This window comes from Phaenicophaeus curvirostris, chromosome 3 (assembly GCF_032191515.1).
Source record: "Phaenicophaeus curvirostris isolate KB17595 chromosome 3, BPBGC_Pcur_1.0, whole genome shotgun sequence".
Lineage (NCBI taxonomy): Eukaryota > Metazoa > Chordata > Aves > Cuculiformes > Cuculidae > Phaenicophaeus > Phaenicophaeus curvirostris.
The window spans coordinates 33,789,849-33,802,445 of record NC_091394.1 but is presented as its reverse complement, the minus strand read 5'-3'; the positions used below and the strand labels follow the sequence as shown (position 1 = coordinate 33,802,445).

At 46.2% G+C, this 12,597-nt stretch overlaps 1 protein-coding gene across 1 annotated transcript in view; it reads right to left on the bottom strand.

Annotated features, from left to right (window-relative positions):
- Nucleotides 1-6,048, bottom strand: part of BMP6 (bone morphogenetic protein 6) — a 97,221-nt gene extending 91,173 nt beyond the window's left edge. The window contains exon 1 of the mRNA XM_069853679.1: nt 5,584-6,048. Within this exon, the coding sequence (XP_069709780.1) occupies nt 5,584-5,974 (391 nt within the window). The 5' untranslated portion in view covers nt 5,975-6,048. The remainder of the gene's footprint in view (nt 1-5,583) is intronic.
- Nucleotides 6,049-12,597: the final 6,549 nt, after the last annotated feature.

Genomic DNA, 12,597 nt, shown 5'->3' with positions numbered 1-12,597 from the left:
ACAGATGGGATAACAGTATGAATGGTATGGCCCCGTCAATATAATCATGCAACCTCCCTGAAACATCTTGGTTGCCTAATTTCGTATCCCCTGACAGCAAGCATGATACCAGGAAAGAGACAGGTGGGCTGATCAAATCCTTCAGATGAAAAAATTCACCTGCTTTAGAAGTGCACATGAGGTTGCCAGAGCACCGCTTCCCTCCTGTGAAAACCCATGCAGAGCAAAGGCACATTCATTGCTTGCACCTAAATGCTTGCCATGCATTTGAGCACGATCATTCCTAGAGGGAAATCTGGTAGGTGACAGCTGCCAAAAAGATTAAAAGCCTGTTTGGAAGACATCACGTCCATAAGCTGCTGCTTTTACAGGCAAAGGGAGAGAGAGTATTTGTACAGAGAACCCTATACTGACCTCAGGACGGCTCCCTTGCACTGACAGGGAGCACTTTTGCCCCAGCAGATACTTGCGAAGTCTTGCAGGGAAGACAGGGATTGCCTGAGGTTTTGGGATTCAAAGATAAAAGAGGCTTTTCACCATGGTCCCAACTCAAATCACGTGTAAGAGCTTGAGGGCTGCCTGCAGGACTGCCTGGCAAACAGCTGGGTTTCCTCTCATTCTTTTGCCTTAAGCCCTCCCAAAAGATCTGTCTATTGAAAAAGAGGAAAATCCTCTCTCCAAAAGCAGGGAGATACAGGGAATCCATGCTGTCAGTCTGCTACAAAAAGGCACCATGCTGTGGATAACCAGCCACCCCACTCCAAAAGCACACTTCTTACCATCCTTATCCCTGGAGGGTTGAATGGGGTCAGACTTCTCCTGCAAGGCTATCCAGCTGTCAGCTGCTCCAGATTTGGGTCCCAGCAGAAACCCGTGAAGACTGTCAATGGATTCCTTCATTTTTCCTTATGAGAAGCTCATGGGTTTTTTTCCCTTGCTGCCAATGCCACGATAAGGCACGGGTGAGGACTAGGTAAGCTTCTTCCCCATTCTGACACAGGACTGATTCACAGCACCTTTTGTTGTATCAGGAACAATTCTGGCCACAGATGAAGTAGCAAAGTCTTCCAGAGTCTCATTTCTGCTGCTACACGTCACCCGCACTAATTTCTAAAGACATTAGCCAGTGCAATAAGGGCTGGAGAGAAGCTCCCCTTCAACATCAGCACTGATGACCCTGAGGAGACCAGTGAGAACTTCAGATCTGCCGCAGCCCCTGTCCCTAGCCTCCAATTTGGTTTGAGTAGCGACCCTTCTCTCCTCTTCCTGGACTGGGGAGAAGGGGTTTGTTGTGAGAAACTCTATATATATCTCACTGAAACAGCCACAGCAGCAAAATACGGGGATGCTTGTCTGCATTGTGCAGTCAGTCCAGCATCACTGCCTCAAAGAAAGATTTCTATACCAACCCTAACTTGTTTTGCGAGGAGAAAGAGGAGATAACCCTATCTGGTGCCATGAGGAAGGTACATTAGTCAAATAGGAAACATTAATAGATGTTATTTTCCACAACAGTGCCTTGTCAAGACATGCCATTGCTACATTTACAGCAAGGATGGTCCCAAAGAGGAACTGAACAGTTTCATGAGGACACCTGTTGGCCCACAACACCCTCCCCAGCACCACAGCCCTGCTCTACAGCCATTCCCTTGCCACAGAAGTTTGGTACCTTGCTTGGCCTGATAAATCCCAAACAGAGAGATCCAAACCCCAGAAGTATCCCTCTTTGAAAAATAGCCAGACTTCCTATGTGGGAAAGAAATAGGCACTTTTTGGGTGCCTCATCCTAGTGAAAATGCCTGAAATAAACACTATTAGGGTCATCTTCTCAAAATAGGGACCAGGTTTACCAAGGGCAGTTGATATGTTTTTGGCAAATTATTCTTATTTATCTAACCTGATAAATTAAATTTATTATCTAAATGATCTGAACTGGTTTAGCTCTTAAACATGTGTTTCAACTTGTAATGGAAACAAATACTTATTTCTACTCCCTGATAGTGCTCTCCAAGTGCTTTATAAAACAAAGTGCTAGGCATCTTCTAGAAACTCTGGACACCAGAATTTCCTCTATAGACAACCCCTTAGCCCCTCTGGGTATTAACACCCACACATTACAAGTCCATACTATTATGTAGGCATCACTAGGTAGGCAAGCTAAATCCCATACTCTACACTTTGAAGACTGATGTTTCTTGTCCTCCCTGTATGACAGCAACTCCCTGTCTCTGGAGAGCCTCCACACCTCTGTGCTTCCCTATTTTCACTTTTATTTAAAAAAAATAATAATAACTGGCTCCCAGGACATCACCTTTGAGCTTAGGACAAGCCTCCACTGTCTGAATAATCTGAGACCTCACCAAAGTCGCCAGCTTTGCAAGACCTCGACAAGGAGGACTTGCACCCTCAGCAGACCTGGAGACACAGCCTTCTCCAGGCAGAAAGCACATCTGCTGTACCACTAGACCAGAGGACTTCATATGTTGGTCAGGAAGGGCTAGAGCACATTTAAAAACCACCAGTAACTACAAACTACTGACTCTTTTTGAGCTACAGGGCACTTTTAGAAGAACATGAACACCTGCAAACTTTCAGGACAAAGAAGGACCTCTCCACACAGCTGACCTAGATGACGGCTTTGCAGCACAACACAATGCACCATCAAATGCCTGCCTGGTTCTGGGCAACAGCAGAAACAGTAACAGCACCTGAAGGCAGGTCATGGGTGCCACCCATATGACCTTCCCACTGATACCTACGCAGCCACACACGTCTGCAAGGCAACCCGCACGAGGTATACCCATGTAACATAGTACACTCCTGATCCTGAGAGAATCTAAAGGCCCCTCACATCTCTTTGGTAGCTGCCCCTTCAGTAGTGGAAAGACAAGACTTCAAGGTTGAACTTGGGTTTAACAAAGCTCCTCAGAAGCAGATTTTAACCCAGGAGAACTTATTATACTTCCGATCACATGGAGGAAACCCCAGATAAAATACTTCTGGCAGCATCTGCTCATAAGGAGACTCCAGCTGTGGGTTTTCAGGGTTGCTTGGCATACACTTCCTTAGAATAGTCAGTGTCCTTCATGTCAGGAAACCTTCCCTTTCTGATGTGATCCCACCACCTTCTGCTGCATTTTCTAGACTACATTCAATAAGCCACTTCGATAGATCACAGGCTGGCTTTTTCCTATCACACCTTTGGTTTCTATACTGCAATATAACCTGAAGCTTTCTCTAGTTTTCAGGCACTAATTATTGTTTCGTGGAAAACTAAGTGTCAGTACATATGTGGAAGACCCCTCAAAATCCCCAGCGTATCAGAAGAGCTACGGAAAGCAGCCAAACAGCTGTTCGGTCTCAGCCCATCGATTTGCCAACCTCCTGGTAACAAACCATCACGTTAAATGACACTACGGTTTATGACTCGGAACTTGGAAGTCGATGAGAAATTTCTGCAGTTGATTCATACTTCCTGAGACTCATAACTAGCATTTCAATCGCACTATTTTACTACATTACAGGAATAATTTTCCTTGTTGTTACATAAGCGTCTAGATCCAAATTATCAGAACTGATTTGAATCATAAAAGTGTTTTATTTTGAAAAAAAACACATACTTTCAGGTCTACTGCTCTCCCAGTGCTTTATAAAGCAGGGGGGGGCTAAATATCTTTTAAAACACTGCCTGCTCACATTTCTCCCTGAAATCAGCTCCTCTGGGAACCACCCAGCCCCTTGCAAAAACCTTCCTCCAAGTCCTTTAAATGAAACGTGCTATGGGGATTGCTTACAGACAGTTACAACCTACGCCATGTTTCTCAAACTCACAGCTCCTAGTTTAGGTCCTGAGAGTCCCCAAGGCAGCAGCTCCATGTACTTAAAGGACAGAGAAGTTTGGAAAGGCTGGGAGGAGAGAAGCGTAGCAAAAATAAGCATAAAGGCAGCTGCCCTTTGGACTCCAAATCCACAGAGTATTCCCACATCTCAGCACATCTCGGGGTCTGAGCTAGACATACACCACGCTGGCGTCATTGACGGATGGTTTCAGGATGTCTCAGACAAAAGCACCAGAGCTATGAGATGGCAGCACCTTCTGAACACCCTCGAGCTAATTTTAAATGAGAAAGCTGAGACCCTGACAGCCCTACATGCAGTGTACGGAATCCACAGAGCTCTGCACTGCTCTGTGTGCCGCCTACCCCGTATCACTCAGCTGTTCCTACAGGAGTTGCACTCACCTCAACTTCAACATAGACAAATGATTCAACAAACATTCACAGCACAAGGGAGCCTCTTCTGAGCCACTGTGGGTCTTTCACCAGGTATAAAAATCACATTCAGCAGTGGGGAGTTGAGCTAAACTTGTTCTAAACACATAAGTCATGGTACAAAGCTGTTGAGCACATCTAACATCTCTCAGCTGGGAGCTCGGAGAAATTTCCTCCTGCAGTGCGATATCACTGCTCTACATGAGGAAAAGCACAATTATCTGTATTTTCTTAAAAACAAGACAAGCTGTTCACAGGTGCCATCATTGCAGCACTCAGCTCTGGAAGCACTAGTGAAAAGACACAGTTTTCAGCAGACTGGCTAAGACACTTGAGCTTCCCAGGAATCTCCTAAAAAAAGGAACTGCAATTTGCCAACTGAAATATTTTTGTTCTCCACATTAGGCTGAATCTAATTACACTGTTTCCTTATAATTGTAGCCTAGTACTCAGAGCTCCTTCAAATAAAAAGCTTAACAGCTTTCCCACTTGAAATGCCCACCTCGGAGCCCTTCAGTTCAGTAACACGCTGACAGGATGATTTGTTTGGAGAGCAGGTTGACGTCTAACAGAACTTACTTCAAGATTTCCACATGATACAGATTTTTATCACGTTCCCTGGGTCAATCACCAGAATATCCAACACAGAGTCACATATTCATCATCACGCTAGCTCAGACACCCTGTACAACATTAAGTTGAAAAAAAAGAAGAGACAGGGACACCAGGGAGTAGCACGGGACATATTTTGCTCCAGCCCCATCTGTACCCTGCTGGACCTCACACGGAATGCACGAACACAACTTGCGCTCTGGGATGGTCCCGACTCCGCCGCTCGGGAACCACAGCAGGGTGGGTTTAATCCTAAACGACTGGCTCCGATGCCTTGTCTCTGTTGGCTTATTTCTTTCTAAAAGAAGGATTTCGGCCACCCTTCCCTTAGAAGACCGCAGGATAACAGAACCGTTTGGGTTGGAAGGGGACCTTGAAGATCACAGTCCCAAACCCGCTGCGATGGGCAGGGACGAGATAACGAGGACAAAAAGACGGTTCGAAAGGAAAAAATAAAAACAAAACCACAAACAACGACAAACACATCTTCTCCTCTCCCGTCCCCTTTGGGTTGCAGGTCCCAGGACGTTCTTTTTCCTTCGCGAGGGGGGAGAGGAGGTTTTCCCGGGGCGCGGGGCGCTCCCGGCCGCCCCCCACACCTCCCGCAGCGGGATGCGGGCTGGATACGGGGATGGAGGCGGGAGGGATGCGCTCCCCCGGCCCCGCATCCCGGCACTCACTCACTCACTCACTCACTCACCCAGGTTGACGAAGCTCATGACCATGTCGGCGTCGTTGAGGAAGGCGCCGTCCCGCGGCGGGGCGAGGGGGCTCCGCTCGGCGCTGCCCTCGGCGCCCTCGGCCAGGGCGCGGTACAGCTCCAGCATGAACCGCGGCGCCGCCGTCATCCGCCCCCCCGGCGGCGGCTCCCGCGGCTCCCGGCGCGGCGGCCGCGGCCGGTGGGGCAGCCCCAGCACCGACAAGATCTCCCGCTGCATCTCCCGCTTCTCGTGCGACTTCAGCCTCCGGTAGAGGAAGCCCGGGGAGGAGGAGGAGGAGGAGGAGGAGGGGGAGGCGAGAGAGGCGGCGGGGCCGCCGGAGCCGCTCAGCAGCGCCCAGCAGCAGCACAGCCAAACCAGCCGCCGCGGCATCGCGCTCGCCCCGGCGCAGGCAGGCGGCGTCCCCGCTCCCCGGGGGGCTCCCCGCCGCCCTCCAGCCCTGCCCCGGAGGAGGAGGAGGAGGAGACGGTGGGGGGGATGCTCAGCGCTCGCCTCCGCCGCCCCGCATCGTCCCCCCGCGGCGGCAGCTCCGCTCAGGTGCGGCGGGGCCGCTCCCGGCCGCTCAGCTCGCCATGTGGGCGGAGATGATGGATGTGGATGATGAGGAGGAGGAGGATGAAGAGCGGCAAACTTTCCTAGCCGCTTCCCTTTGCTCGCGGGCTGTCCGGAGCGAATCCGCAGCGCGCCCGCCTCTCCGGGGCGGGGAGCGGCCGGGGGCGCAGGTAGCGGCGGCCCCGACCCGCCCCGCCTTGTCTCTCTTGGCTTGTTTCTTTCGAAAAGAAGGGTTTCGGCCGCCCCTCCTGCTCCCTTAGTAGATCGAGGAGTAGTTTGGGTCGGAAGGGAGCGTAAAGATCGCCCGGTTCCAACCCCGCTCTGCTGTGGGCTGGGAAACCTCCCGCTAGATATCTGTCCTGAAAAATAGGTGGAGCGCTACCTATTCTACATCTGAAAAAAGCCTTGCCGTTCAATTTGACCGGGTTACAGCGTCCTACAGATTTTTCTGGAATACGGTGTAAAACTGAGAAGATGGCGAGTTGCAGGTACTCCCCACCAGCCCCGACTGATGAAGAACCTCTGCCCTGCCCGCTGTGAAACAGGTTATACTGCTATAAAAGAACATAAAGTCATAGAATGGTGTGACCTTAAAGATCATCCAGTTCCACCCTCCGCCTCCCGCCAGACCAGGCTGCCCAAGCCGACCTTGAACACCTCCAGGGATGGGGCATCCACAGCTTCCCTGGGCAACCTGTGCCAGTGCCTCACCACCCTCATCGGGAAGAATTTCTTCCCCTCCTCCAGTTTAAAGCCATTCCCCCTCATCCTGTCACGACATGCCCTTGTAAAAAGTCCTTCCCCAATAAACCCGTTCCTACAGTAGAGCTTTAAGGTTGCACGTCTGATTTCAGCCCTTTTATAAAAGATGGAAAAAACACAGCATCCAGCACTCCAATAACAGTGCTTAGGTTGAGCAAGAAGCAGCTCTTCCATATACAGATCTCTGACTTCACAGGTCTTGCTTGGTTTGGGTCAATAAATCCAGGGTAGCCCTGCTGAAATCAGTGCAAATGTTCTAGGTTTGAACAGGGATAATTTCATAGGAGTTGGCCCTGGGAATAGTATCTGGACTACTTGAAGTCACTGGCAAAATTTCCATTAACTTTATTAGAATCAGAATCTGGCAATAAGCTCATGTTCAGTTTCCCAGAGACACAGCTGAGAATATTCAAGACAGAACATGCTATTTTCAGACATGGAGGTTACACCAAGCATTCACTTATGTGAAAGTAAGGTTACAGATCAGCGTTTTAACTGCACCATCAAGGGACACTGTAACACTGGATATTTAAAAGCTTGTTTTGGAAGGAAAAAAAGGCACCTGTAAGGAGATTTGAATACAGATATTATGGGGGTGGAAGGGGAGAGCATGGAAAGGGCTTTTGCAACTGTCCTCTTCTTTTTTAGAGTTTGTGAAGATGTTCAGAATTTGAAACTGGGGATGCATGTGACAGCATAGACACAACATGCTTCTTTTGCTGTACTGGACCCCATTACCTTCCTGAAAGAGGTCTGTGTCATCCCCTAAGGATTGAGGAAGGCAAGGTCCAGGGAAACTTTTGTTCTGCTGCTTCATTTATCCCTTTTTCTCAGCTTAGCGCAATGGGGCTGCTGTCATTAAACAAGGTGAGGAGGTATCACTCCCAAAGAGGAGTTGAACAACACCCCTCTCCTTCCACAAAGCAGTGTGGGAACCTGCTGAGAAAACTCAGGCTCCCAGGAGGAGAGCCCAGTGCACAAGCTGTCCTGTGTCCCACTCAGTCCACCTCGGAAGCGTTTTGTAGCCACATTAGGAGGGACGTTCAGAGACTGGGAGGAAGCACAGGAGCCCTGCTGCCAGTGGGGCAGGTACTTATTCCGTGGGTGGTGAGGGAAGAGATAATAACAGTTGGCAGCACTTGAGCATCTGAGTTTGATGTAGTCTGGGGACAGGTACACACAGCAAACCTTCCACTACTTCGTGTAAAGTTACCGTATTCTTCAGTTAAATTCTCCTGTGTATCTAGGAAGCTAACAACCTCCTTAGGAAGTCATTTTGTTAAGTTTAATTTAACTGTTTCACTTTTTTTCAGCTGTGCTTCCCAGAGATATAGACTACTTATCCCTGAAAATGCCCCTCATGTATAGAGGTGTGGGTTTCAGCTTATGGTATCAGACATGGGAAAGTCACTGCGTCACTCAGCAACTCGCTGAGGGGTGAAAGAATTAAGCCTCCTTACAGAGGTCATGTACAGCGGCAGGTTTCAGTTATTCCTGCCATCTGAAAGGGCAAGTTTCTGCAGAGGATTTTAAGACCTTGGAGGAAAGCTGAAAAGCTAAAATTCTGGGGGAGCACCAAGTCTCCGTATTCGTCAAAAGTTGCCGGCTGACATGCAATTTTAAGAGTTAATTAAACATATGTTGTAGTGCTACCGGCAGAACTTTTTGCTTGCCAAGGAGCCTTCATAACATATCCACCGTACAAAACTGCGGTAACATGTACTTTCACTCAAACTTTCCTTTCACTGTCATAGCTTCAGAAATGCTGTGGATACAAGCTACTGGGTAGTGTTCAGGTCATCAGATTTCCCTGCTCATGACGGACATCTGGTGGCAAAGTGGAGAAACTCGAGTCTGTTCTTGGAAGTTTCCTTCTTTGGCAAATTAGCAATAAGACCTTTTTATTTTCCCTAACAAAAACCCCTAATAGTTCAAAGAGGCCTCCTACTTCCCTCAGAAAAATCCTTATTTAGTTTTCTGCCCATGAGCCAAACTTCAGTCTGTATTCAAAACTGCTCAGTGCTTCATGGGGAACTTATTGTGCGCGTGTTCGCTAGCAGAGCCCATACCCCACGGGACTCCCATTCCAAGATGTGGCGTGGTGCCAGCGAGGATTAACCACAGCAGTTAATTTCTTCTGGCAGTGCCAGTGTTTAGGTTGTGTGCAATTAAAAGCTGGGCTACCTGTTCCTAGTCAAAAAGGATTCGTTGGGGTTTTGGTTGTCTTCGTTTAGGAAATCTTTCCTTGCTCTTATTTAGGCAAATTAGGTTTCGTGGTTGTTTTATGCACAAGTTGTGAGGCGTATAAAGTTCCACACATATGAAACACTGAGATGGTAGAGAGTTAATTTAACTTTATCTGGAAGCTTTCCGAAAAAAAAACATCCAGAGAGGTTCCATGACTATGTCTTAAAATGTACCATCTCATCAGTATTCATGATGAGGTATATGCAAAACCTTTGTCAATACTCTTAGGTGTACAACTTGCTGGGTACCAGGATGACGTGACTCTAGCAGAATGATACACCTCGATTTCAATTTTTTTCAGGACTAATACTTGTGAATATAGCATAGAACTTACTGTTCTAGTGATCCTTTCTCTATCTCCTGCAAACAGAAAGGACGTTTGATTTTTATAACTTGCATTCCCAACTTCCCTCCAGCTGAACTATCAGCTACCAGAGACAGACTTTCCAAAGTGCCTGTGAAAAACCCAGGCACCTGTGCTTACGGGGGTCAGCAAGGACACTGCAGTAAGTCTTTGCACTCCTATTGACAAGCAAAGCCAGGTATTCTTTTAAAGCATCGTGGAAGAGCTGTAAGCAATAAAAAAAATGACGTTTGCTTTCTAAAAAAACACACCCCTGTGCTGTACAATAATGACATAGCTGGGTCGGACTATTTGCAGTGCTACACTTGGAGAATTTGAAAATGCAAACATACCTCCTAATTTTAGCGTGTTGGTTTCCAAAGTCTGCTTGTGAAATGGGAAAGAGTGGTTGAGTGTAATCTTAGTTCAAAGATCGAAGCAGGCTAAAAACAGTATTTGCTATGAAAGCTCATTTTTTTCCTTTCACTTTCTGAACTTACTTTCTCCTCTACAAGGAGGGACAGCTGAAAAATAGTAACATCATCTTATTTGCACATACCAAACCACTAGTATCTTTACTTAGAAATCTCATCTAAAAATAGGCAATGATGATTTCCCAGATCAGAACGCTTTAAAAAGTGGTTATAAATATCAATTCAACAACACAACTGGACCACTATCCTTGCAAAAGCAAACAGTTGAAAGTGAAGTAAGTCCCAGTATGCATTTCACAAACAATTCCGACTCTGTTCCAATCCTGGCCACCACATGCACCCTATCAAGGATATACTTATGTGCAAACAATTATACCCTCAAGTTTATTTGAAATCAACAGTATCAAATATTAAGGGAAACTGACCTGAAATAGTAGCAATTAAATAAATATTAATGTATCGTACAATAAATAGATTTTCTCTGATTCTTTTTGTGGTATTTGCATTGCAGTTTATCTTGCTAGTAATGCTTTTTCTGTTTAAAACTGAGGAAAGTACATCATCAGCTATAAAAGGGAAACAGCAAAATCTGTTCTATATGGGCTGTGAATCAGGCTTAGTAAACTAGAAAAGCAGTTACATCAGTCTCAATTCTACACATAAAAAGTAAGTTAAAGGTCAGTAAAGATAAAAATATATTAGCCAACGCCAGGTAAGAGCCTACTTCTAGCTTGCATACAGCTGCCAGAGGTAACAACAGTAGCAGAGATGCATCTTGTGATCTATTTAAGTTCTAATGTTTTCAGTTAATAAACATGCATAAGTAACTCTAACTCCGTCTTACTTTTTTGTTTGGTATTTAATACATGTTTCTTCTTTTTTTCATAGAGCTGTATGGAAGCAGAAAGCTTTTCTGTAGGGTCAGTTTAGCTTTAAACCTTGGCAAATTAACAGAAGGGGCTACATTAACAGAATAGTCCTCTTTCAAGCACTAGAAGCTCTTCAAAGTTTGTAGGAGCTGCCACTTCTGCCTTTATGCAAGTGGGTATTTCAAATGGTGAGCCCCTTGAGCTCATAAAAACCATTGAGATTGAGTAAAGAAACTGGAAAGCTGGAAAAATTTGAATAGTTTCAAATACCATTAGTACCTTCAAAATGTGCTGTGTGTTGTCAATTGGGAGTTACACTTCACAAGTTTAGGAAGATTTTAATCCAAACAGTCTATCCATTATAAAGCCACGCGCTCAACACACAAGTTTCTGTTTTAAGTCTTTGTGTTTTCCTGAAGGGGGAAAGATACCTAAGACAGTGAAGGACTCTGCATTAGCCAGTTAACAAGAATGAGTGAGTAACTTCTACCTCAATGTGATAAAGATGGGGTTCGGATGTTTTACCCCAGATATTACACATTTTTACACAGACAAATAAAATGTGTATTTTTGAAGATACCAGGGCCTGGTTGTCACTTTTTGCTTTGAAGAAAAAAAAAAAAATGAACAAGCAAGACCAATAATAATAATTAAGAAAAGAACAGCTGTTAAAAATTGCTAACAAATATTGTAGAATGGGACTGGAAAAATATCCTGGAAAGAACTAAACTAGGGGGAAAAAAAAGTTCTGAAATCCTATTTAAAGTAAGTCTGATGAGCTCTGCTCTGACCACTGTGCAAAATGTCTTTTAAACAACACTTTTCAATAAAATTGGATAGACTCAAATAGCACGGTGCCACACTACCGGATTATTTAAATTTGAAAATACAAATGCTATTCCCAGCAGCAGCCCATTGTAGAGGCAGCTGTACTCTGACTGTCTTTACCTCACATATTTGCACACAGGGGCAAGTCTTCAAAGGTAGTAGTCCCTCAACACCCTCCAAAAATAAAAGTCAGAAACTGTTCCCTGCTGCATTAGGCCCAGCAGCCGTTTCATACCAGAAAGCTGAGTGGACTCGCACCCATCCCACCCTGACCCTGCTGGACATCTCCCTCCTGGGCTGGGCAGCTGCTGGGAGTGTGGCAGGCAACCTGGTGCCTTCTCCTGTCCTCGACCATCTCTGAGGCTTCCCCGCTGCCACCATACCCCCTTCTTAGGTCAGCATGACTACAGATGAAGACTTGCAGTTGTGGCACTGAAAATCAGATAAGATCTGCCCTTGACGGCCCCAAACCCTGCAAGCCATTTGGGAAGGACCTGACAGTGAGTCTGCTCCAGGTCTGTATGAGTCTTTCCTCGTGTGTAGAAGTGTGACTTGCATGGGGCAGAAAGAGTTACCCCTAATGTATTGGTACTGTTTTCATATTTAACAAGCACAGTTCTATAATAAATAATGTAAAACAATAAATAAATAATGTCAGCTAGAAGATAGGATTAGCTTAAAACCAAGTACCTTGCCTGCATTGAGATGACAGATCAGCTCGGAGGAGTTTTGGGGAGAGGAGAGAGCATCTATGGCAGCTCCAGAGCCACATCCTCCTTTTTGTACTATGCAGATGGTCACGTTCAGAACAAGGTCCCTGCACCTTACTGATCCTTCACTGTCAGAGCGACACATGGCCAACTTCAAATAGCTTATTCTATACTGTGCTGGGAGACTTTCCCAGCAAAAAAGGAACAGCCTTGGAAACAGGCAATTAAAAGGTCATGTCCAGGTACCTTA